This window comes from Corvus cornix, chromosome 15, assembly GCF_000738735.6.
Source record: "Corvus cornix cornix isolate S_Up_H32 chromosome 15, ASM73873v5, whole genome shotgun sequence".
Lineage (NCBI taxonomy): Eukaryota > Metazoa > Chordata > Aves > Passeriformes > Corvidae > Corvus > Corvus cornix.
Window position 1 is genome coordinate 9,490,893 of NC_046345.1, and position 27,406 is coordinate 9,518,298.

At 46.7% G+C, this 27,406-nt stretch overlaps 1 protein-coding gene across 2 annotated transcripts; it reads right to left on the reverse strand.

Annotated features, from left to right (window-relative positions):
- On the reverse strand, positions 1-27,299 carry ADORA2A (adenosine A2a receptor). 2 transcript variants are annotated; one of them, XM_010398117.4, is made up of 3 exons: positions 27,200-27,299; positions 12,047-12,924; positions 1-4,741 (listed from the first exon to the last, which is right to left on the reverse strand). In XM_010398117.4, the coding sequence occupies exons 2-3, from the start codon at positions 12,394-12,396 to the stop codon at positions 3,781-3,783; spliced, it is 1,311 nt and encodes a 436-aa protein (XP_010396419.1). In that variant the 5' UTR covers positions 12,397-12,924; positions 27,200-27,299; the 3' UTR covers positions 1-3,780. The 2 variants fall into 2 exon arrangements, with proteins under 2 accessions (XP_010396419.1, XP_039417240.1); XM_039561306.1 differs by lacking the exon at positions 27,200-27,299 and adding an exon at positions 26,850-26,932.
- Positions 27,300-27,406: the final 107 nt, after the last annotated feature.

Genomic DNA, 27,406 nt, shown 5'->3' on the forward strand with positions numbered 1-27,406 from the left:
CCACCAGCATCTCCTGAGGCCTCTTTTCAAAAACTGATCAAAGGTTCAGACTATTCTATGTCACTCCAAGTCCACCTGCACCCTAATACCAGCTGGGACCAGTGAGAAACCCTTTCTGCCTCCAGTATTCCCAGCTGTCCCACCATGCCAAATTGCTTCTCTGTTCAAGAGCTGCAGTTCAAGCTTGCACAGAGCTTTGAAATATCACCGATCCAAAAGGGACTCTGCAGGACTCAGCTGTAAGTGCATTTATTTGCACACACAAAAACCAGTGCCCTATTGAGGAGAGAGCCCCAAGAACTCTTGATAAAATTACTCCTGGCAACTGATCAAACTTTGCTTTCTTCAAAACTCTTATAAAGCAAATAAACCCTGGAGCCTACGAGTCTTCAGGGAATGATGAAATTCATGGAATGCCCTCACGCCAAATCAGGCACCACATGTCTCTATGCATCTTCAGATTTTTTAGCAAGAAGTTCTCATTCAATGAAATTAGTCTCTTCTGACCCCAGCTCCTACTCTCTGGACCCACTGCACCTGGGATTCCCAAGGTCTTCTCCAGCCTCTCCTGATAGTCACCTCATTCTTCCCTTTGTCTTGGCACCATCTCTGTTTATGCAGAACAGCTGGATCAGCTAAACGTTCTCCAGCTGGAAGAAAAATGGGGGTATGAGTGGTCCTAGGAAGTCTGGAAGGTGGGTACTTTTCTCAAGAGTGGAGAGCTTCCAGGAGAAGGAAAGAGCACACTTTATTGATGGGACCTATTGCTTCTTTTTTTTTGAAGGAAAACAAACCAAAAAGCAGGAAGCCCTGAAATTATGATCACTAGGAAACAAGAAATAAGAAGTCCAAAATTCTGTTCAAAAGGCTCCTGCTCTCCCCAACAACTGCTTCAGAAACATCCGCTGAGGGTCCATCTCGGCCATATGTTTGCCATAAGGCCTAGCATGTGGTGCAGCTGCCACCCCTTCCTTCCTGTGACTGCAGAGAGCTCCACAAACCACACTCTCTCTGCCCTGCACTTCCTGCTGCACACAGCCCACCCCCTTCACACACCCTTTTCACTTCAAGTCTGGATCACTAATATTGAAAGAGACTGGACACACTTGGAGGGCAGCTCAAGCAGTAACACAAAAGCTAAATTCAAGACATCTGGAAAGTCAGTAAGCTTGATCTGGTTGGGCAGGAAAGTTTTCCAGAGCAATCTGGAAAGCAAAACAATCCTAAGTTTGTCCATCAACATAGATCAACTTGATTCTTGGGGCAACCAAGCAAGAAACTGCCACAAGTGAGTGTGGAGACGCTCAGGAAACAATAGAAAGCAACCAATCCACACCAGCTGTTGAAAGCCTGATCCAGTGTGGTGCAAATCATCCCTTCACAATGGTAACTAAAGCTCAATAGGCAACACTTCTGCACTCGCGTGTGTTCCAGCATGAGAGCCGTGCTGGTATTTTCCCACACTTCCTTCCCTGCTCTGTGTCTTTGTGGACCTAATTGTTATTGACATGAGTGCCGGATGTAATCTTGTGTTATTCTTAGAACCATTTCAGCTCCCAGCTGAGGCCTGAAGAGAACAGTCCCCCATTTTCCTGAGTTCCTCTGCCACTGTTACAGGAGGTCAGAAGAGCCATCACACAAATAACCTACAGAAATATTCCATCAAGAAAGATAAAGAGTAATGAGATCTCGAGTCACCCTACGGAGGAGCTACCTATGACATCAGTCACAGAGAAATGGCTTAGTGTTCCTTAACGGTGCTGCAGTGATAATCCTCTCCTCTGACATCAGACTAAGGGGGAAGAGCCCTGCCAAGAAAGCAGCAGTTCAATTAAACCATGAAATCTATTGTTTCACAAACTGGCCTGTCTTTCTGCTAAAGACTGTGGTGGCAGCCACATCTTTTTATCCATCTCACAGTAAGCTTTGTGCTAGCCCGGAGCAGCTACGTACTCAAACACATTCAGCATCACAAACTTCTCCCTACATTCATGTAGGGAAATTGGCAAAAAGAAAATTCTCCTCAAAATAAAACTGATTTTTCTTTTCAATAGTTCACAATATATAAAATAAACATGAAATAAGAACACACAAACCTAGCCTGCTCTTCCTCAAGTACGACAATCCAGTTTCCCTTGGCTTGTGAAATGTTAGGGGACAGGCACAAGGAGGAACCAGATTGGGGGATGATATTTCTGATGTTTTCAGCTAGGGAATAAGCTTCAGATCCCTGGAATTACCAGAGTTTTCATTTCCCAGTAGGACCACTGCTGCCTCTCTCTCCAGAAGGCTGGTAGTATTGAACATGGATTATTTGTCTGAAAAACAAAACCCAGAACCAAATCTTCAGGTAGAATTCAAGCTGATGTGGTTTTCTGCTGTCCTTGAGCTGCCAGACTTCCTGTGACCCAGAAAATTATCAAATTACTGTGAAACACCTCTGCAACAAACCACATCAGTGTGTACACTCGCTGCAGCACAAATTTGCCTGTTCTCTTCTACAGAAAGTAGAAACTGCAGTTTCTAAGCTGAGTTCCAATACTACGGACACCTTTCAGCTTCTCAGAGTAAGAGCATCTTCTAACCAGACAGGCCCAGCTCTGCTGGCCTCTGCACCACAGGGACACCCCAGGCTTCACAGGAAAAAACTGAAATCACAGGAGAAAAGGTGTTTAAATAGAGCTCATTGGAATTTCAAAATTAAGTGGAAGGTGTGTGTGTGGATTGCTTCCTATCCCAAGAAAGAAGAAAAAGTCCCGCAGCCTGTTGAGTGAAGATGGAGATGACTGAAATTTGGAGTATTACCTCACACACATCTGGGGCCGTTGGAAAGAATTTGCATTCTAGGAGCTCAGGAGGACAAGCACAGAGATGGGGGAAAGCAGAAAGTGCCACCAGCCTACAGAGAGCTCACACACCCACAGCCCTTCACAGCCCTGCTGGGAGGACACAGCCCACAGCCCTGGCCTGCAGCACCACGTCCTGCCAACAGCCCTTTTGCCAAGGGACATCTGTATTACAGGCTCTGCTTTGGTGACTTGTTGGACAAAGTGGAGAGCTAAGAGGTTATATTTGCCATGGGAATCTGGAACATTGAGCGCTCAGGGAATGGGTATGAGTTCTTGCCCATCTTTTGTAACTTAATGTAAAGTAACCTTATCATCATGTGGAAAAAAAATGTTGGAGCAACCTGTTGCAGTATAAGCTTTAAAAACACAAACTGAAAGACAAAGTGCCATGGTTGAAAGTATCCAGAGTTCCCATCAGGTAAATTCCTTCCCTCTCCAAGCAGCTCTTGGCATCCTTCCTGACAATAGATTTTGCTATCCCCCCTTCTGCTTGTTGCAGTGCCACAGGAGGCCCTTCCCAGTTGCTTTTTGTTATTCAGGGAATACTTCCAGCCACGCTTCTGTTTCCACTGGTGAAGACAGTGAAACCAACATACAACCACAGGCACAGTACAGGACAATGTCACGAAATCCCTGAATCAGCAGTCTCCCAGTGCTGAACTTGGAATGCCATCCTTGACCTTGGCACTGCTCTTGGTGACAGGTCATTGACGGGTAACGTGTCCCTCCTTCCTTAGTCCACTTCAGTGGTCTCTTGGCTTTTCTCCAGTCTGGTGTTTAGGATCATCCAACAGTCCTGGATATGGACCCCTTTCTCCACAGCAATCTGAATACACTGCTCTCCCCCCGCCCCCCAACCTCCCTTTCTGCCATGGCAGAGGTCACCAATGGAAAAAAAAATAATTCTACCAGGAAAACTTCGAAAGTCTCATCAGGAAACATCAGCTGCAGCAAAGGCTGCTCTTTCCAGATCTGAGTAAGACACCTGGGCATCACTTAGCTCTTCACTCTGAAGTTCCCTGTTCAGGCATGCATCTGAGAGAATCCCATTTTTGCAGGAATGTGGGAGATGCCCATTTGTCTCCAGGTCCAGAGCATTTCCATTCTGGTGCCATTCCAAGCCAGCTTTGCATCTGTTTAAGTCCTGCTTTTCGGGATCCCTGTGGATCTCTCCGTTGGTGTATACCTCTAGTGCATACTCACTGATCCGTATGCTGGCGTTCTCTGTGTCCCCACCATGGGTGGAAGTCCTGGAGCTGGCTATTCCCGCCTTGAACGGCTCCTTCCGGCCCAGGATATGCTGGCTGATGATTTTACGGAAGGTGTATCGGAACTCCCTGATCCGGTAGGCATAAATAAGGGGGTTTACAACCGAGTTAGCGTGAGACAGGATAATAGCCAGATACATCAGCCAGAGGGGAGCGTGGGCACAATTTGGGCAAAAAAGGGTAAAGCAGTTAATAATGTGTAGTGGAAGCCAGCAGACTGCAAACAGCCCAACAATGATGGCTAAAGACTTGGCTGCATGGACTTCCTTCTGCAACGTGGAGCGGGAACGTTCCCCATGTACCATCTTGTTCTCCATCTGCTTGAGCTGGCGCCGGGCTGCCATGAAGATTTTCAAGTAGATACCAAACATGAGAAGGAGGGGCAGGAGCACACAGGCAAAGAAGTTGTAGTAGACCATGTACTCCATGGTGACCACGGCCTCGAAGAGACACGCCACCATGCTGTTGCTGCAGTTGATGGGAGAGGTTCTGTTGGAACCCAGATCTTCGATCTGGGCGCGGTTGTGCCACCCCAGCATTGGGGTCAGGCCGATGATGAAGGACAACACCCAGCAGATGGCAATGATGCCTTTGGCTCGGGAGCCGGTCACCAAGCCATTGTACCTGTAAAGCAGAGGAGATGGGAGCTATATCAGTGTCATTCAACAAGCTCCTGGCACCCATGCAACCTCACAATGGCCCCATGTTCCAGAAGACAGTGAGAAAGGCACCTGCTTGATCAGAGGGCTCTCTGCTGTGCAGAACTCATGCAGCACAGCAAGGACTCCATGGTGACACTGTCTGCCACCTATTTCCCTCCCCTTTCCTTTAAGCAGTGAATAGTTGACAGAAAAGCAGGGAAATTAATTCAGTTTTCATCTGTGCTCCTTCACTCCACCAGTCCACTTGGGTGTGCACACAGATCTTGCAGCCTGGATAACCAATAGTACTGCTCTGACCCTTGTGATGAAGATCACTGTGGGTCTCTTGCCAAAGGCTAAGGCAGTGTCTCCTTCCTGGCAAAAGAGCAGCCTTTTAGCATGGAATTGTTAGGTCTGTCTTGCAGTAGATCTGTAAACCAAATAGCACAAAAGAACCTGGAGGCACAGTGCCACCAGCCCTGTGTCCACATTCTGGTGTGCTCCAGGGAAATCCTGCTGGCTCAGTTGCAGCAGCCAGGTTGGCATTGCTTTGCATAGCATCTCACTCTGCTCCACAATGGCACTTTTAGGAAGACCAGCACCACCAACCTTCTTGAAATAACTGAGACAAGTCAGCAGTTTTCCTCACCAGCCCAGCTAAGCCAACCCCATGTCTTTCTCAGAAAGGAGGAATTAAGCTGAGGACAATTGTCGACTACAGGTGTGCCATGGGCTGCACTGCACACACCAAAGGGACCTCAGGGGTGGAGGTACTGATACACCTGGCTGAAGCCAGTTAACAGTAAATTCTCCAAGATCTGTTGAAAGAAAAAATAAGCAACATGGTAAGAATCTGACAGTGTAGCAGAGACCTTGGTTTGTTTGAAATATCAGCCAGTTTCCAAGGCCTCGCAGGTTACTGCGAGTCCTGAGCTGACTCCACCAGTTCTTCCCTCTGAAAATGTAAATCAGGGCAGCAGTTTAACATTTCAGTGCAATTGCCTTCCCTGGGTAATGCTCAGCATAGAAAGTAGATGGCTGGATTCCCACATTGTCCAGCGTGAGTCCCACACTGTATTTGACCCCGTGTGTCTGCGATCCGATGGTAGCGCTGGGCTCCCAGTGTTTACCCAGTGCTCCTTCTCCCTCTGTCCCCAGAATTCTCTCAGAAAACAAACATTAAAAGAAATAATATAACAAGCCACAGAAATCTTTCCATCTCCCAATGAAATAATTACTCCCACAGGTTCATGCTCCTATCCCAACACAACTTCAAGACAGGGGAGGAGAGAGGCTGCTTTTGCACAGTAAAGAATGGAGATCGTGCTTTAAATCCCTGACAATGGGCCTTGGAAAAAAAAAAAAAGACCCATCAGGCTTGAATTTCCCTTTCTCAGTTGCATTTCAAAATCAGAAAAGAGTGAGTGGATAAGGGAGCCAACCACACAATTCCCAGCATGCAAAACACACCTAAATTGTCCTTCCAGAAATGAGGGAGGAATTCAGCTGATTCTGAGGGAGAAAAAGGTTTTTTCCAGCAATTAGTGGATCCTGCCCAGTGCTTAAGGGATGCAAAGGGCACAGCATGAATGGTAGCAAAGAGCTGCTCCATTCAGACTTCATCAACACATCAAAACAGCATCTTCACTTTGAAATGTACACTCAGGGAGCAAGAGAGTGGCTGAAGGCCCTTGAAGCTTGGAAAAACAAAAACCAAAACAAACAAACAAAGCAAAACAAAAAACCCCCAAGAAACAAAAAGAAAAAAAAAACCAACCAAAAAAAACCCATCAAAACCCTGCAGCCCTGGAATTAGCTACATCTTGTCAGAGGAATTTTGAAATTGTGCAGCTGTTATCCCACGACTAGAGATGTCCCTTCCCTTCCACTAAAAATATATTCCTTACTTCTCCAGACAAACACTCCCCCCCACTTCCCCCTCCCTCTTACCCTCTGGGAATTCCCATGCAAGAAACTTTACAAGGCTTTGGAACAGCACTCAACCCAAGCAGCTTTCCAGCTGCAGGGTATTGTGCTGGAGTTCGTGTCCATAACACCTTGCTCAGTATCTCCAAAGGTTAAGACAGAAAGCTCACAGCATCTCGTGACATAGTCAATGGCCTTGTGTTGGCCAGGTACCCACTGAGAAGTGTTAATTTGTTTAGGAGAGCTTAATTTCTAGGATCCACATGAGGCACCTCTGACTGACTTGGCTGAGGTAGGGTTACAGTCCAGATGGGCTTTCCTGGACTCTTTCCTTTTATCCACTTAGAGATGTCATTGAAGACTTTGTGTACATCTTTGTGTACTTTATCTCAGTATCTCTGCAGGCTCACAGCAGCCAGGTCAAAGCCACTCTCCATATTCTCCATGCTGCAGAGCTCTACAGGGTAAGTTCAGGGCTTCCCAGACACAACCCCTATCCTGTGAGTTGCTGGCACCATGCAGGAGACACAAGCTGCTGAAAGGAGCTAGTCACACCTGCAGCTCATGTTCTGCACAGCTGGTAGGTGACTTTGCAGCACGTCTGATGTGTCCAGACAGCACTGGATTGTCTGTGTCCTGCTTCCTGGAAATAACGCACTTGCCACACAAACAAACACTTCTACTTGTGAAATTACACAAAGGACGTTAGTGCAGAGCACAGGGATGCTCATGGTGGCACTGGGTGTGGGGATAGGGTCACCTGCCTCCTCTAAAAAGCAAAACCAACTATTGCAAACACATGAAAATGCAAATGTTTTCCCCAAAATAGTTTCACTTGCCCTGTTGCTCTCCCAGCCACCCAGCTGGCAAAATGACTGCAGGAGAATAGCTGCCCTTGGTGAATGTACAGCTCCTCTGGACTGCCTAAAGTAACTTGGCTGTGGATGTGACACTTCTGAGTCCTTGGATTAAGTTCTGTGCCATGGAGACAAAGATTCCTGCACAGAGTCTGTGAGACTGGGTGGAAGGCAGAGCTCGTACTCTGTCCACAGAGACTTCAGGGAGCACTTAAAGTCTTTCAATACATTGCACGGTATGTAGCTGGCCTAACTCACCATCACAGTGTCCAGCCATCCTGCTTGTCTTCCAAACCCTCCTCTGCTGGACAGCACTGCACATCCTCTGCCAGGTGTGGAGCGTTTTTCAGACACCTCTACTGCATCACCCAGAAAGCCTGTGCTCAGCTGAGGGCTTTCATCTGAATTCCAGCAGTGCTCAAAGGTGTTTAACAAATCACTACAAAATGCTGCTCCCTGAACACATCCACTCAACAGCCAAACACCTCAGGCAGCTGCAGCCATCAGGGACAGGACCAAGCAGGATATTCAATCCCTATTACATGTATCTGGAAATGAGAGACTCTGGCAATCCCAGGTCATCTAGGAAATCTGTGGCAGGGCAAGAAATAAAACTGATACCTTCACATGTACCAACTAAACAACCTTTCCCAAACCCCTCAGTCAGGAACCTTTCTCCCCTGTTGCCAGGTACCAACTGATCCTGGTGCTTGTCCATGCTATGGGGATGGGGGAGGTGGAGTCCTGCAGGTGGGCACAGGTGCCCAGCATTAGCTCTTCTCTGAACAGTGGAAGAGGAATGGTGGGCAGACACAGTTCTGCTTGTGACATGATCAGCTTCCTGAATAAAACCTTGGTAACAGCAAGTTCTGTGCAGGCCACGAAGCCACTGCTTTTAAAGCCATACCCATATTCAAAGAAGGAGGGGAATTACTCTTTTCTCCCATTAGGCTGAACCTGCCCTAAATCTGTTTAACATGAGCATATGTAGGAAATGCCTGCCATAAAGTCAAAAGGTTTATGGTGAGCAGGGAAAGAAATATGGCTCAAAGTGACAATAAAACATTAAATCACTGGTTTAGATGCTCACATATGAGCATTTCAGAAGGCAACCCTAGAGAATTAAAGCAACTACTGAAACAGGCTATTCTCAGCACAAAGGTCCCTTGCACATCCTATACTTTATTCAGGGTTGGTGTTCATCTCCCCTATTCTTCCTACTCCAGACTTTGAGAAGCCAGTTCTTCATGTCCTCTGTCAGAAAAACATCCCAGTGCCACCTCAAAGCTGCAGTTTAAATCACCACCACATGGTGATTTAAATCAGTCCCAAAGTTCCAAACATCTGGGATCTGCACCTTAATAATGTTTCCCCAGAGAAGCATTGCAGCAGCAAAAGCAGCTTTCATCAGAGGAAAAGGCCTGCAGTTGGCACTGTATGACCTGCATGTTTCGTGCCTGAATCCAGCACAGAGAGCAAGCAGCAGCCTCAGTAACCTCAGAACAGTTTTCTGTTTGGCTGCAGGAAGGAAAATTTCCCCTCTCTTTCCAGGGTGTTGGAGCTACCTGTCCTCCCCCTGGGAATATCTTTACACAAATGCCTGCACAGGGGCACGTGGCTGGGCACAGCGCCCACAGAGCCTTTGCTGGCACCATGGAGCCTGGAAAGCAGCAATTGTTCTTGGCCCAGGGCTTCATCCTGGGGCTCAGATTCAGGGCCAGTTTTGTTCAGAGCACCTGGGGGTTTGATACTAGCCAATGCAGGTTTTCAGGTAGCTGCCATGTGAGAGACCTCATTTAGTCCTAAAACGAACAATGGCTCGGGCTCCCTTCCTTGGGAGTGCCTTACTGCCACTTGTAGAGTGTTACATTTTTATAAAACTTGGCAGAATTCAGCAAAGTGCTTGGGAACTTGTGGAAAATTTACCAAACTCTACAAAACGTTTTAATTGTTTGAAAGGCAGAACACATAAGATATTCACAAATTAGTTTTTATCCATTTTAAAATTTCACCTATAAATGTCTTTTCCCATTGCAGTTTTTTGGAGGAGGGTCTCTTCTCCACAGAAAAATAATTTCAAAGGTAACTAATAATGTACTGAGGGGTCCAAAACCAAGCAGTATCAGAAAACCCACTCTTCTGCCTTCTTAATACTGACACAGTTTACTTCTGTTGGTATACACATCCACATATGCAGCTACCTTCATTAGGACAAATCAGACATGAAATACTTAAAGAGAAACAGAAGAATAAAACACAGGTTTGACCCTTTTTGGTTTCACTAGAGTGAAAGAAGTCTGGTTTATTAATGATTCAGCTAATAAATGTTAGGAATACCTGGTGGTACCTTTTATGTGCTGTAAGAAGAATTATTAAAGGTATTAAAGGATGGGGTGAAAACAACACATTGTTAGTGGCAGAACTTTCCTTCAAATTGTTTGACCCATGTTTGAGACAAACAGGTATTAGAAGAAGAAAAAAACATGAGGATGTGGGCAATCTAAATTATACCACATTTCCCTCTTCAGATAATCAGCTTTCAGTTTCTTAGCATGTCTGAGGCTATAAATCTAGCACTTATTCATCCATAAATTCTTAAGGGGAAACACAATTGACAAGTTCATCACTCCTGTTGTGAAAGGACAAACCAGCAGAGGACAGGGAGGAGGAGGAACCCATGGATGTACCTGTGGGTCTCTGCATCCAATCAATCCCTCTGTTACTGGGGCAGAAGAGGGTGTGTTCTGTTTTTTCCAAAACAAGATAGTGAAACCGGTGCTGTGCCCAGCACTGATGTAGTCTGTTTTTTTGAAAAGACTCTTTACCTTGGCTCTTCCAGGAAATTACATTTTCAAGACAATATAGTTACAGTGATAGCCCCAAAAGTGGGCAGAAATCCAGATTTTTAAAATCCCTTTCCTGGCAAGTCATCCTCTAGCAATAAGAGTGCTTAAACTGTCAGCAGGCGTCCTCAGAGTTAGCTCGTGAGAGATGAAATCAAGACATCTGCCCTTCTCAAAATCATTTAGAGGCAGCTCCCAGGGGCTACTCTACATGTTTCCTTGTACCATTTATCATTATTTTGGTTCATAAAATGAAATCATCTATAGCAGGACTGTAGAAAAGTGAAGACAGTCCATTTTATAGGTAACTAATATTGACAGAGTTTTCTCTGCAATTGAATGGAACAGTTATTCCTTACATCTACACCAAAACTATAGAAGCTGTAACAAGTATGACCAACAGGTTTTGGAAACCACCCATTAAAGGTAATGTTATAGCAGCACAGACTTGCTGAGGCGAGGCTTCAGGAAAGACTTGGCTGCACTGATCCACATGGAAAGGCAATTTCTGCTCTCCAGGGCACCCATTCTGGTTTTGAACGGGAGGTTTGTGTTAATTGACATAAATGCTGCATGACCAAACTATTCAGAAGAAACAGAACTAAATTGTACAGATCAGCACAAGTGATTTAAGCTCAAGAAGAGTGAGGATGTCCAAAAACACAAACTCGAGAGTACAAAAATCAGAAATTGGTTCCATTTTTGCAGCCACATTGGTTGTTCAGGAGAGGAAGGCAGTCTCTCCATTCCTGAGAGCGTGCTGCATCCTCCTAAGGACAAGACAGGAAGGAAGAAGACTCCTACAATTCTCCTGCACCAGCCTCCCCAGGGGCTTCCTCCCCATCTCTGGAGCTCAGTGAATGACTCGGAGCATTGTCACAGAAACGCGGCGCTGCCTCGCGCCCACAGGCAGACACAGCCCATCCCAACAACGCGCTCCTGGAAAACTGAACTGAGCAGCAGCCTCTGTGTGTGTGGCAAAACTTCCCCTTGTTCCATGTCAGCCACCCTGGTTGCACACCAAGTAGCAGCCAGCCTGTCATTAAAATGTCCTTTACTTTCTTTAAACTGCAGAGACCACAAAATCACCATCTGCAGACGTGGGTTGGGACAAGCCTCCACCTTGACCCAATATATGCTGTGCTTCCAGAGGCAGGGCCTAAGCCAGTCCAAATCTTCCTAAGGCCCATTTCTTGGTAGCCTGCTGCTGCTTCTCCTGTCATATTTAATGGACTGAGAGAAAACCCTACCTCCCTCTCCCCAGTCTGCTGCTACAGCTTCAGGCAGAACCTCCCTCCTCCCCACGGGGAGGGGGACAAGCTAACCTCACCCCCTTTCTGCCCTCTACCTTCCCAGTGATCCTTCTGGTGCCACTGGCTTCAGGGCACAGGCTGCCTAAGTATGGAATGGCAGCTCCCAGGCAGCACCTCTGTGATGCAATGGACACACACCATAGGAGAACAGAGAAGAACAGGAAAAGGAAGCAACCAGAAAATCCAGCAGCCAAGGCAGACTTTAGGACCTAGAAAAGTTTTTTTTCAAAATACGAGAGAAAAAGCACTGATCCTCATTTAACTTTTCCTTCCTTGATTCATCTCCAGACCTGTGGTTTCTAGGGATGTTGAGCCCTTACCACCCCAGCCCAGCCCAGCCCATGCTTACCTGAGGGGTATTCGTATGGCAATGATTCTGTCGATGGCAATAGCAAGGAGGCTGAAGATCGAGCTCTGAGTCAGGACCAGGACAAAGCAGGCAATGAAAAGGCAGCCATAGAAGAAGGCACAGAAGCCAGTGCTGATGGTGATGGCAAAGGGGATTGCCAGCACGCCCACGGCAATGTCAGCAGCAGCCAGGGACACCACAAAATAGTTGGTGACGTTCTGCAAGTTGCTATTCAAATAGACGGCCCAGCAGACCAGGATGTTCCCCAGGATGGCCAGCACTGCGATGATCAGTTCCAGGATGATGTAGGCTATGTCTGAGAGGAAGTCGTCCTTCCCATGTACTAGCATGGTGAGAACAACCAGGCCCAAAGATCAGCGTTCATATCTGCAGAGCACTGAACAGCCAAGACACCTCAAAGCTGCCTGGGGTCCATGGAGCACTCGGCTGCCAGCCCAGGAAGGCTGCTCACACACACATTTTTCTCCCCATAGCTGTTCAAGGATTTTACAGTAGCTGGTGTCAAGAAAAAAAAGCCCAGGGTTTGCGAACTCCAGCAAAGTGATTAACCAGGTGCAGAATAATTCAAACTCCAGCAGACAAACAGACAGGAGAGTCTCTCTCGGAGACAGACACTGCTCCCCAGACCTCAGAGTCCAGCAGGCAGCACAGCACAGCAACTGTACTGTACAGCAGTGTCACATCAGCTGTGATGCTTTGTTTCCTGTTGACAGTCACCCTTCTAGTCATGGCTTCCTGTCATCTCCATACCTACTAGCAGCATTCTCCGGTTCTCTTTTTCACCTTTTCCCACTAGGACTTGGGCAATATTCTCTTCAGCTGAAGCAAACATTAAACTTCTTCACTTGCAGTTTCCTCTAAAAAGAAAAAAAAACACCAACCACATACACTAAGTAATCAGCTCTACGGAGGAGATGGAGAAAGCAAAATCTCATTAAAGCGGCACATTAAATTGATAACGGATATTAAACAGACCTAGAAGAATACATTATCGGCAAAATTCTCACATTTTGTCTATCCTGAAAGCTGCAGGGCCAAACCCAAGTTCATGAAGGCAGCATTTCACAGTGGTGATGAGAAACAAGGGATGTTTTGTTTTCAAGGCTACCATCTGAGCTGGCACTTCAGCAGCTGCTCCGTAGCCCTCCCTGAAACACAAGAGCCCCACTAATCATGTCCTGGCAAGTGCTGAGGCTGCACAGAGGAAAGGTTGAGGAGCCTTTCACACACACCTGTCTCCCTCTGATTGCAAACACTGGATTTGAGCCATCATGTGCTGCCCATCCTCACGTGCTTTGCCACAGAACTGCTGCACCAATACCCTGCTCTGCAAGGACATGAACCCTCATTCACAGGGGGGCTATACTGCTGGCATGTGTGGTCACCCCTCTGTGGCCATACCTGTCTGGCCTTCACACACACAGGCCCTGGAACAAGATCCACGGCTGGGAGAAGTGTTCAAGGTATGCCGGACAGGGACATCTTTGAGGACATTCCTGCTGACCATGCACACTCTTTGCAAGGGTCTCTGCAGGCTTCCCTCCTGCAACTCCATTCTTTTTGCTCATGTAAATCTGTATCCTATAAGCAAACTATTTGTTCATTATACCTGCACTGTCCATAGTGTTTGCTGCATCCAGGACAGCATCATTCTTCACCTACAGGCAGACAAAAACATGTCCACCAAAACACACCTCTCCCAGAAATACACACATAGGCAGGATGCCAGTGTCATGTCTCAGGGCTACATTTGAGTTCCTGCAGTGTCATGCACACAGCTCTGGGAGTAAAGCTGGCGCTGCTTGTGAGGAAACAGTCCTGCAGCTGCGTTTCATACGAGCAGATACACGTCACCTGCACGCCCTTGCAGGTCACCTCATACCTCTGCTTCAGATATGGGTGCATTTCACCACAGCCTCAGCTAAAAATACAGAGGGGAGAACAGTTCCCTGACCTTTGTGCCACAGTAAAGAGATAATTGCTTGCTATCCTCGCCTGTCACTTCCAGAGTGGGTTTAAAAGCTTATTTAGTAAGCTTTAGCAATAATATTTTCTCATAAATTTAAGAAACAGCTTGATACATCAGAGGGCTGGAAGACAGAGGAACACAGCACTAACGGATAAATCACCAAGCTCAGTTTTGGATGCAACATGAACCTCCAAAACACAAGATTTTTGGGCCCCATCCATGGGTGATCTGGCGTGGTCTGATCCATCAGGGTTTGATGCCTTCACAGTTCACTGTTTTCAAGTCAGAAACCTAATTTCTCAGGATAAAATAAAAGGGTAAAGACAGTGATAATAAAAGAAAATATGATTAACTTGTGATTCACATCTGATCTCAGGAATATAATCTAATTTTAGACCTTTCATTGATTTAGAGCTCTATTGCTAATGCTGCATTTGAAAGGAAAGTGAATGATTCTTGGTGGTTTGGATGTGCTTCAAAACTCTTGCTTTTCTCCACCTTCGGCTATCTTGTTTCTGTGTTTTGTTTGGTTTTGGTGGAAGAAATCAACAGAAGAGATTAGTGTGTGAACTAGCTATGAAGAGGAAGATAAAGATCATCCATTTAATCTTTTTTAAAGAAGAAAAACCCCAAGAAGTCTCTATATTGTCTATGCTCTTACAGCAAAACCTCCGATTTTTCAGTGACTTCCTAAAGATGGCTTCTACTTTCTTGGATTTCAGGGATGTCAGTGATATGCCCCTACATCACTCTGCAAGCATCTGCTTGTCCATTACAAATCCCAACAGGTTTGTTTCAAAGCGATATTGAAATCTAACCCTCCAGCCCAACTTCCAAGGAAGGGGATTGAAATTAATATAAAGTAGAAATAAAGAAGATCTGGAGGGAGAGAGAACAGAGAGAACAGAAGGGGCAGGATGAGAAATAAACAATGCTTTGTGCATGTGGGTGAGCAAGAAGGGAGGAAAAAAAAGACAGGAAAAAGCTGGTAGGAGGAAAAAATAACCAAACGAAGGAAGCAGTGAGCAAAACAGGCCCCGAAGAGGAAGAAGGGGTGCAGGACAGCTATGCCTGAGACTCTGAGGCAGGTGTGAGCCCTGAGTCCCTCAGCAGGACAGGGTTGGGCACAGAGTGGGAGCATACACCTCCCACAGGCTCACACCTCCCACAGGCTCACACCTCCCCATGCAGGACGAGAGCACGGCCAAACTCCAGTGCCAGGCCAAGTTTAGAAAAACGTAACAATTTACTGTGACATACTTAGGCCAAAACTACTGCTCTGGAAAATAAACCCAATATAATCCCCTGCCACAAGCTGCTCTGAGATGGAGTCAGAAGAACTGAAGGAACCCCTGTTTGAAAGGAGCCAGCCTGAAAACAGGGCACCTTAATCCTGATGCTCAGAGCATTTACCTGAAGTCCTGCTATGTTGCTCTTGCCCATCATGTTCACAGCTCATACACCTCAGTGAAGAGAATCAAAGCAAAATTACTGGATATTCTTCCCCATTTGAGTGCTTCCTTGAGTAGGATCACGAATCCATACTAATCCTAGATGCATTTTGTTTAACCTGACTCTTTCAATGGCTCATCTCAAACTCCAACAGGACATGGAGGAAAGTTACAAACTTCACTGTGGAGGTCCTGCACATACTAATTGCTCAGCATAAAGCTAAAATTTCCTACACCTCTGCATGATCCTGAAAAAGCACAATATTGGAATCTGAAGTTTAATGACTACATCACACAGTTTTCTGACACAACAGAGCTTTTAACCTTCTACTTTAACTGTTTCACGGCCTGATGTTAAATTTGAATGTTTTATCTCTGAATTTGTTTAGTCCCTTGCTTCCCATCTCCCTACGCAAACAGTGGCCTGATCCCTCATCCCAAGCCCCAGTCATTTATTCTGAAGCAGTCGGAATGTTATGTCCAGAAAAGGACAGCATGTCCTTCCACTCTCTGCTCTCAGATGGGCTGGAAAGAGTTCTGCAGAGCCAGCACATCTCAGGGGAGAAATGGCTGGAGCTGAGCAGGTGTCCCAGCCACGACAAAACAACATTTTGTGTCTGCTTCAGCACCGCTGAGCAGCCACTGACATTAGAAAAACAAATTATTGGCCACACAACCCCAGCCTCACCTGCTGTTGACAGAATGTGCCACAACCCGAGAGGATTCATGTTCAACCTGAGCTCACCCACATCCCCTCATTCCTCTCTCACAGTGTCAGTGCTGTAGTGCTCACCTGACACAACAAATCTCCATTTTAGGAGTACGTGCAACTTGCTTTAAAACAAGAACAGGCTCCGTCTTTCTGCTTATACAGCCAGAAATTCACTGCACAGGGACAAAATGAAATAGAGACCACCTAGAGAAGATGACATAGATCCAGAGGCAAGATGAAATTTATTGTAGAATTGTCTACTTCATGCAAGACCCAAAGGCTCAGCAACCAGGTCTAATAAGAAAAAATTAATTAACAATATGCTTTACTCACTGGGGAAGTGTATATTTAACATCTCAGGCCCTTGAGGGATCAGCATGGCAAGCTTCTTGAAACCTAAGAAAAATAACCTGTATCACCCAACAGGGTGGACAGCTACAATTAGTATTTCTTTATAAGCCCTTGTTTTATGTTGTTAATTCCTTCTTGATACCCCGGGCTATGTTCCGGCCTTTCCCCCATTATTAAATAAACCTTTTTTGTCATTCACAAACCTGTAAAGCTGGTGTTCTGTTCATTTGTAGTGACTTGGAACACTCTGTTCTCTCTCATATTTCAGTCCCAATGAGAAACTCCTCCTTGAAAATTCAATAAAGCATCTGCACAGCACGTTCCCATGAAGCAATTCACCAGCAGAGCCTAAGCAAGCTTTAGTTTGGCATCTCCAGTTGACTTTGAATGAAGGTGTTGCCCCTTCTCTCTCCTGAGTGCCAAAAGGAACAAGCTGAGCCCTTGGCCACTGCTTGGTTCAAATCACCCACCTCAGACAAGCCCATCTCCTGCTCTCGGCCCCTCCGGGCTGAGTCCATCCTGCTCTGGGAGGTTTTGGCTGCCCAGGCTCTGCCAGCTGGTACAGAGCAGACGCACCCTCTGTGCCTGCCAGGCTCACAGTGCCTGTGACACTTCAGTTTGACAGCTCCTCTCACATATTAGCAAAATCTCCAGATGATCAGCAGCCCTTAGGGCACCCAAGACAGTCTGTGGGCACGTAGGTGACAGACAGCAGCTTCCCCAGGCTCCAGAGAGGTTGGTTTCTGTGTCTGCTCTAGGATGGGGCAGGAGAGGCAGCTCATGGGCCTATGGGGGGGTGTTCATCAAGGCTCATTCCACAGATCACAATCTTGCATCTCCTTTTGACTACATGGCCCTTCCCAGGTACCAGCCACATGCAGAGTACCTAATTCCCTTAGGGGACATCCTTGAATTCACAAATGGCCGTAAGCAGAAAAATTGGTGCTGCTAAATAATTTGTTTCCTACTTTCCAAAGCCTGGAGGGGGAGATGCTTGTCAGTTTTTATCCTCTCTTTGAAATGCCTTCAGTTCAAAGAGAATCTCCCTATCTTTTAAATCAAAAACTCCAAGAAATCTTTTCTCTCCCTGCCACTTCAGAGAATCAAGTCATGATAAAGGAGCCGATGTGCTCACAGGCAGTACACAATTTTGCAAAACAACTGGGGCTGTAAAACATAATGAAAATAGGTGTCCTTTGGGGAGAACGATAGGGAAGGGAGCAGAAGCACTTCTCTGTGTTTCTCAAGGGTTTCCTTTCTGAAGTTCAGTATTTTATGAATACTTCACATAGAGCAGCTTCCCTGGGTCCCTGACTGCTCACACACAGTTGTAGGGAGCATCCTCAGCCCTGCCTCCCATGGAAGGATGAAGAGCTGTGGCAGGGTGGGGCAGGAAAGAGGAGGAAGGAGGCATCACCCACCTAACCAAGACATACATTTTCTGATTCCTCTATTTGCTTTATTATTGGCTGCTGTCTAAATGATCTTTTAGGTCATCTGCTTACAGTAATAGGAGGAAATTAAATATTAATAATAGACTATTTCCCTCTAGACTGCTCTTTGTTAACAAAGGATACAAGTGAAACAAAGCAGGCAAAATTATCAGCACACCGTGGTCTTGGCTTTCAGGTACCTGCAGCACTTGCACTTTCCCTCAGCCCTTCCTGGAGGCCCTTGCACGCCTGCCTGTGTGGACACCATTGCAAGTGCAGAACACAAGGAGGTGTGGAAATTTTTGTTCTATCAAGGGGCTCCACATGCCAGTCTGACCCTTCCAGGCACCTTTCCGATTTTATCCAAAACATCATCTGAACCACTGATGCTCTGACTGCAAAAATGCAAGGCCAAGGATTTTTGGAAGCACAGACTTTGTCTCCTCTTGGGAAGTGAAGTCTGCTGTAATATAAAGCCTACAGTAGGGTAACAAGCGTTCTGGATAGGCTTTGCAAATTCTCCTGAAATAATAAGTAAAATGAGAGCTTCAACTTTGCTAAATTTGGTGTAATCCCCTCTTTACAGGAAAGCAACAGCCCTCCAAGACTTAAAACCTTCCCTCCACGTACTTTTGAAAAGCAGAAGAAATGGCTCTTCAGAGACCTGCACTGTCCCTGAACTTTGTCTGTCAGTTTAAAAATGGATAATAGGGGCAACAATTCTTTTTTACATTTCCATCCCTGCTGCAGTCCAGGCCAAGAAAGGAGGCTGTACTCCAGCAACAAGCATGGTGAACCCGGGTGTAAAGTCTTGATTGATTTACCAGAGACACCCAGACTGCTGAATCAGTGACAGCAACCAAAACCATGACAAAACCATACCCTGTGAGCCTGTCCTGTGTCTCTCTTCTCCTGTTTATGCACATTAAAAAAAATTAAAACCAAAACTTCCTCAAAAGTGAAATCCCACTGGACAACAAGCAAAGGTCATAACACAGATGGGCTGGCTGACAGGAATGGCTAATCCCAAACCAATATTGCAGCTTTGCCTCCTGCCCTCCAAGTGCTACAAGTGGATTAATTTTTATTGTGGTAGCGGAAGATTAGAACAGAACACATTTGACCATATTTTTTTCCTAAGTGGATGCTATAAATGTTTAAAAGCAAGGAAAAAACCTCACAGTAATTATTCCAATTCTAACGGTCACAAAAAGCCAAGGAGGGCAAAACTAAGTAAGGCTGAATGACCAGCAGTTAAATAAGCCAGATCAAACAAACAGAAGGGAAAAAGGCTCCCCTGTGCTCACCAAAGTCTCACTGGACAGCAGGCATCGTGATATATTGCCAAAAGACACCGAAACATGTTGGATTTTTGAGCAAACTATTTGTACTCAGGACGGCTGATGTTCATTTATCTATGGTGACATTTCTAAAAATAAAAAAAAACCCAGAGCATTTGGATAGGCTTTCATAAGGCAGACAAGTAAAAAAGCATAATTAAAACCATGTACCATGGCCAGAAACAAGTTAATACTGCCAACATCATCCACGATGTCTCTGAGGAGCCAGTTTTCCTTTCCTGTGTGAGGGAAGAACTCAAAGGCAAACTCTGCCTCCTCACAGCCCTACTAAAGCCAGCTGTGTTCACACATGAGGAGCATTTCCTTCAAGGACAAAATAAGAGAAATGAGGAAACAGAATATAAGGAAGAGGTGACCCACTGAGGAATACAGGCAAGGGAAGAATTTACTCTGAAGATATTATCATATTGCTAATGCATCCATTCTGGTCTATTTTAAAGTAATGGAGTAGACTTCTCTCCAGATGTGACTTTGCCTCTCATTTCTGTATGAAGTTTCCAGACAGGCAGCTGAGAATTGGGTACACCTGTTAGTTTTCTTGCATTTTTATCCAGTTATTCCCAAACCCTATTTGCCTTCTCTAAGTACAGGTTTTCTCTCCACCATGCCCTGTGATCCCTGCTCCAGCTCCCTCGAGCACTGTCCTGCAGGTTGCCAGGAGTGTTTGTGTAAACCCTGATAGTGAAACAAAAACTCACCCCAGTGCAGGGAGGGCTGTTGTAGCCGGTCAACCAACATCCTTCTACAGCAGAAGGAACATAACTCTTTCCATCTCTCTCCACATAACTTAAAATGATTCCCCAGCTGTCCTTCCCTATCCTGATGAAAGCATGGTACAAGATTGTTCATCCCAAAAGCAGGCAAAAGCCACAATAGCAAATTTTCTGTCCCTTGAGTTTGTTTTCAGCAACTTTCCCTCATCCATTTTGTAAGGTACTCTGACTGCTAATGCTTATTTGCTCAGTGTCAGCCTCACCATCCTGTCAGTGTTTCTGTCGCACCCTCAAAGCTATTTAAGCCATTTTTAGGACTCTGCCACCCTCTGTGGATAAGGAGTTGATGCTCCGATGATGCCCCAAGGCCACATGCCCTCACTTTGTCATTCCTTCTCCTCTTTGATGTGACTTACACCACACTGCTGTCACCCTTGTCAGGTGACTTGCACTTCCACTATCACAGCCAGCCACACTGACACTAGAGGTACTCAAAGGGACTGGTTTTTTCCCCAAGTCCTTGATTATAATCCGATTTATTAAGAACTTTCCAATGTCACTGTTATTGATCCCAGAGTGTCAGTGTTGAGCTGGTGCTCTGAGGACTCTTAAGTCCTTTTGTCATTTCCTAAGACCCTGTGCTGTGGTCAGAGCACATCCACTCCAGTGACAGCCTTGTACCTCTCCCCGCTTCCTGCTCCGACAGCTCCAGCTGGAGCTGCTGCTGGGCTGGGGTGGAGAGCACAGAGCTGCTGGGGAAATTACACTCCTCACCAGTGACTGCTGTTCTTCTACATCAAACCGTCACACTGGAGAACTAGCAGCCATTCATAAATCACTTCAGAAACCATTTTACTGCATTTGCTGGCTGCTCATGAGCTGCTGTTCTTGTCCAGAGGGAGCAGAAAGGAGAGGAGAGCAGCAGTCAGGACTCACTACAGCAGAGATACCTCCACCACCCTTGGGAAGTGGCCCTTCTGTCCAATGAAAACTTTAGACATTTTACAGCCTCTGCACAACAAGACATCATAGAAAAGCTCCATCTGTAAAGAAACCTGTGATCTTTTCTCAAATGCATGACAACCATGATCCTCACACCTTGCCAAACAAGGATAAACCAAAAAAGACCCCAAAGGCAAATTCCTTAGGGACTGTGACATTTGACTCCAAACACAAAAGATATTAGTCAAGCAGAGATGGATCCCAGGGAGGTGCTCAGAACAGATACCCCCAAGCCTTTAGGATGGTTTCTCCCACGTGGACTGTGTCCATCTCTTGCCTGCTGTAATCATACAGCTGGGCTGTACAGTGGCTATGTGGAGAAAAAGGAAGATTTCCCTTTAGGAATGGGGTAGGAAAGTTAACAAGAACCCTAAATGAATCATAATAGTCAAGCAAAATTTGGATCAACATTTCATAAGACACAGGATGACATAAAAGAAAGTATTAATTGTTTTTTAGGTGTTTGACAAAGTTAGGTGCCTCAGATTTAAAAGGTTCAGCTAAAGAGGTCTGAGTTTTGGGATTATCAGAAACAGTCCCAGACTATCCCTCACTAGGCAACCATTAGCACAGGTAATTTTTTTTACCAAAATCTGGGCTGCAGAACATTTTACAAACTTTTTAAAAGTCAGTGTGCTTCCCCACACGTGCTCCAGGAGCTGTAATGGTGCTGGTGCCAGCCCAGGTCAGTCTGATGTGATTTTCCACCGTCCCATTGAACCTGGGCACTGATCTGTGGATTGGACGTATGTGGAAACTGTAATTATTCAAATCAATTTCAATCACGTGTCTCTCTTCTAAAGATTTTATTAAAAAGCTGCATACCTCTTAGCTGTCTTTTATCCAGGGGAATGTTTCCTATGGAAAATCCCAGTCTGTGCCCAAGGATATGGATCTCATACTGAAACCAAAGTTGTTATTATCACAGAACATGACATTTAACCACCTACTTTTCTTAAGTCCTTGAGCTCAACAGCTGATCCATACCAGGATCTCACAGTCCTGTTCTATTGAGAAAAACTCAATAACCAAAATGATAGGGCTGTTCGTAGAAGACTTTCCAAGTACAAGAAGGGTGATTTGCATAAGAGGCCAACATTACAGAACGGGCAGAGAGAGCAGAAACATTTACGCTGCCCTAGTTAGAAAAAATAAGAGGGTGGGGGGAAAAGGAGAGACAAGAAGCAAGAGGAGAACACAACAGTGCAAACCCAAACCAAAACATCCCCAACAAAGCAAAGCTAAGAGAAAAACGGAGGAAACTCTGAGGTCTGAATACTAAATGAGGAAACTTCTAACAGGAAAATCTGCAAACCTCACCATTCCCGAAGGGATGCATTAAAAGATTGCACTTTGCTCCGTTCAGCTGCGTTCCTGCCCCGGATGGGTGAGGGACTGCCCTGCCCGGGGGGATGCTCAGACGTGACCCGGCGGCTCGGGCTGCACTTTGAGAAGCTCCACCAGCCAAGCCCCCCGGGGCGCTGCTGAACAAGGGCCACAGCTGTCGCTGGGAGCCACAAACACCGGGCACAGGGAATGCCGTATCGCAGCCTGCCGCAGATAAAACAGCCCCAATCTGCAAGGACTAGAATGCTGGAGTGCCTTCCCCCTGGAACTGGGAGCAATCACAAATGCTAATCAACACACAGACAGGAGCCCAGCATGTCACCCGTCACGTCTCCAAAGCTCCAGGAAAACCCCCCTTTCCTCTCCTTGTATCAGAGAGGGACAGGAAGATTCCCTCATCCCCTGCATGCCTTTCCCTCCCCCTGTCCCTGGCTCAAACCATCCCTGCAAGAAGTTCCCTCCCTGCTAACTTCTCCATTGTCTCAGATGCATTGTTTGCAAATGTTCCCTAAAAATGCTTTGTAAAGTCTACTTTATTCCTGTTTCAGGTCTTTTCACATCCCTGTGTAACATCTGGACTTTATCTTGTTACCTGTCAGATAGTGATAAACCTACTGCATGCAACCCCTGGCTTACCATCTAAGATAAATACAATTTGTCTTGTAGCTGTCATTTCTTTTCAAACCCTGCCTTCCGCAGCTGCATTTGTAGTGGTAATAAAATTACTTTATTTGGGCTTGAAATGTATAACTTTAAAAGAAATAAAAATTTAAAAATCCCCATCAGCAAGAGCCCCAGGACCCAGGTTGAGGAGTGAAAGAGATCACACCTTTACCTGCTCACATTTACTGAATAACTGCATTTGGTGAAGTGCTCTGACACACTCTTTGCTGATAGTCTGTGGGTTGCCCACTGTGGTCAGGATGAAGAACGAGTTAGAGCAAAGCAGGTTTAACCTGGGCATCAGGGTGTTTCCTGCACACCAGGAAAGTGACGAGTCTCCACTGCAGGTCTTTAGGAGCAGGATAGAGAAAGATGTCAGAAATGGCAAATCCATAGCAGATCCTTCCTTTGGGCAGAGGCCTGGATTAGATGACCTCCAGGTGCCTCCTAAGGATGTTTTCCATAATTGAGAATTGTATGTGCCATCTGTCCATTCTGATCTGCAGAGATTTACTGCAGAAAAAAAAGTGCAATACAACCAATAATTATTCCTGATACAGATGCAACCTTTGTGAAAGGAGAGGCACCTTCTGACTCTACAGAAGGAACTGAAGCCTTCAGAGGTTAAATCACCTTCTGTGCATCTGCCCAGACCCTCCTACCCTTCCAAGACAGAATGCTTCCAGTTCTCTACCCCTAACTGTCCAACCCTCAATATTCAACTACAAAAGCATCTCATTAAGTAGGCAGCTTCCTCTTAAAATCTTCCATTCTTAAAATGAGCAGAGAGGCAAGGAACTGGTGCTATTTTGTTCAAGCAGCTTCACCAAGGCTGTTCAGGTGCACTGATGCAAAACCTGAAGATGGTCCATGAAGCAACCAAACCTTCTGGTCCTAAATACCAGATATCAGAATAAAAGGGAATAGCCCTCCATTGATTTGTGACAATCTTCTCTGATTCCTTGACACACAGCTCAAGATCTCTTTCCTGATTTTTACTTTAGAGTCCAACAACAATAATAAAACGTTTAATAGTCCATCTCCATTTTCAGATGGAAATCACACAATAAAGAACAACCTTGGGAGTTAATCACAATCCAGATCAGATGAGAAAATGAACAAGCAGAGCCGGAATCTGTCCAAGCTGAAGACAAGGACAAACTTTGCAGGACACCAAGAGAGATGTTGGTACCAGCCTTTGGATGGAGAACACCTCACTCCCAGCTGTGCAGAACTCAGAGACCTTCCCCAAACTGTGCCTTGTCCCATCTCACATAGACTGAAATGTCAAACCAAAGTGAAGAGCTGAAGCATTGAGAAAATGGTGGGAAGTCTGTGAAACTTTAAACATCCTGTACAGACAAGAAATTATACAGCCATCAGTCTGCCAGGCAGAAAGGAAGTGGTAAAGGGGGAGGCTTTCGCTCAACACAAGATGGAAAAGCAGCCAGGCTCAAAACCAAAGGGGGACCAGAGCCTTCCGAAAGACAGGACTGAAAGGAAGCATGAAGATTCAAAGCAGTCCCCCCAAACCTTCTGTGGGACTGAGCTTTTCCCAGTGGTTCTTAAGAGAAAACCACACGGCTCTACGTGAAATCCGTTATTGAAGATTAAACAAAAAAGATGAAAAACTTTCAAAAGATGAGTATACCCAAATGCACTAGCACCAGCAGTCCTTATGAAAACATCCTATTAAAATACCAGCAAAAACAGAAATGCAAACATGGGTAGACCTGGCAGATGCTTTCCAGCTCAGACCTTTAGTGCCTTTTGCACCCACTGATAGAAGGGCAGAGGCTAAAAACATCATTATTGGGCCAACACCCCTTGACCTAGTACAGGGTGATGCGGATTCTATTTTTTATGTATAAAAATACATATGGCTTCAAACCATATGGAAAAATACATATGGAAAGACATAGATTATATACACATGAAAATTACAAACATGGCCACCATTAAAAAGGAGACCTGCTTGCCTTTTTTTTTTTCACACACTGCAATAGGTCGTTTTTATTTTATGTACACACATACATGTTTGCAGTTTGTACCAACATGTTTTCTCTACAAATTCAGAGGTTCACAGCTTTCCTGGTTAATTCAGAATTTAATCAATTTGCCACATTAGACAGGATTTCATTTCCATAGGTTTTTGTGATACATGATTACATTTATATTGACTTTTTTATTGAGATTCAAAATAAGGTATTTCCTCCACAGACCTAATTAAATTGAAGTATTTCTCATATCCCTGCTGGTCACTTTATCTAATCTTTTTCTACTTCACTTGGGCAATATGCTCCGGGGGTGTCTCTAACAGCAGAGGCTAACCATGCTTTCTCTCTTTCTGTTAGTTTCCCCCATGTGGAAGAACAAATTTATCAATTACTCCAGTTCTTGAGTTACACGTGTCTGAGACTTACGAGCCTGATAAGAAACCTGAAAACAAATACATCCAAAGACCGAGTTATCTAATAGTTGGCCATCTGCTTAGGAAAATAATTTTAAGTAGTTACAGCAATTCTATTAACTATTTACCAAGTGAGTCATGTTATTCTCTTTAAGTTAACCCTTCCTGTCTCTCTCTGGGCTCAGTGCCCCAAGCAGTTCTGAAGAAGGTGCTCAACCACCTTTCCTCCTTTCTGGCTATAGCAAAGCCTGCAGTCCCCCTGCACTCAGAAGCCCCCAGACTCACACTGACCAGGGCATAAAAGAGCAACAAAGCAACCGTGACTCTCAGACCACACAAACGACCATGCAGAAAATCTACTCCCAGGAGCATCCCCGGCAACGGCATCACACAGCAGCACTGACACAGCGGAATGGGAAAGCACCTGCTGCCTCGGACACTCCGTGAGGGCAGGTCACCCCAGAGGGCTCCGGAGCCCCGTCCACCAGGGCAAAAAGCCTGCATCCACATCCTGCCCACAGCTCTGGGGACACCCCGTACCTTGCAACCTGTTTCCCTGTCCTTCATCCGCCCTCTTGCCCAGCACAGGGGTACAGGCCCCTCTGGGAGTGGAGACTCCATAGACACGCTAGCAGGGTACCAAGGCTGAGCGCTCCCGGGCACAGGGGAAGGCACTCCGCTGAGAAACTTTCAGCGGCTCGGCAGAGATAAGGCAGAGCTGGGGCTTTTGGGGGCAAGGAATAGGATAAGACTGCACAGGTTTGAAGCCATCTATTCCGTCTCTACCCTTTCCCCCTTAACACGACTGTGAAAGTGCATGGAAATCTCCTTTGAAAGCACTACGGAGTAGTTTACAGGATGAGAGGTGCTCCTATGGAATCACTGTTTTATGATAAGCACAATTATCCGCTGAAGGGCGGCAGGGAGGCAAAGTCCGGCACCTGATGTTTGGGGAAAGATCCGTGGAGCAAACATCTTGGAGCGCGGGGGTGTGTCGAGGGCCTGACAGTTGGGAATCAGCACGGAGTGAAAAGCACCGGCTCCACGGGGGAAACACCATCCGAGCCGGAGCAGGAGAAAGCGGGAGCAGGGCAAAATCGCCCCGTCTTGGGGCTGGGGGCTCGGCTGCACCGAGAGAGCAGCGGGCAGCCACTTTTCAAATTCGCGGGACAGGCAGGAGGGGGACCGCGGACGCCGTGAGGGAAGCCGAGCCGCGCACCGCGGCTGCCGGGGCCGGGGACCGCCGCGCTCGGGATGCTCCAGCAGGACGAGCCCCGCAGCCCGCCCCGGCCGGGAGGTCCCGCTCCGCCCCGGGAGCTGCACCCCGGGCCCTCGCCGCCCCTCCCCGCGGGCCCGCCGGCCTCACCCACCTGGCCTCAGGGCGCCGCTCCGCTCCGGCCGCGCCCGGAGCCGTGTGGCGGTGTCGGCGCTGCCCCGCTCCGCTCCGCTCCCGCCTCCGCGCAGGACGCGGCTGCCGCGGCTCCCCCTGCAGGGCGGCGCGGGGCGGGCGCGGCGGCGGCCACGGGAACGGCACCGGCACGCGAGGCCACGGGAACGGCTCCCGCGCCCGGCCCCGGCCCCGCTCCCGGCAGGATGGGCGCCCGGCAGCCCCGCAGCTTTACCTGGCGGCCGGCGGCGACCCAGCACCGCGGCGCTCGGTGCCAACACGAACAGCCCGGAGCAGCATCCTCGCAGCGGGGCTGGAGGAGAGGCCACTTACTTGAGAGTCCTCGCTTGTCGTGAGGGACCTGCAAGTGACAGAAGCGGGTTTGACTGGGCTTGATCTGCATACAATGAAAGGAGGAAAGAAAGGAGAGGAGAGGAGAGGAGAGGAAAGGAGAGGGAAAAGGGAAGGGAAAAGGAGAGGGGAGAGGACAGAGGGGAGGAGAGGAGAGGAGGGCTTTCTCACTACATTATTTTAAGCATC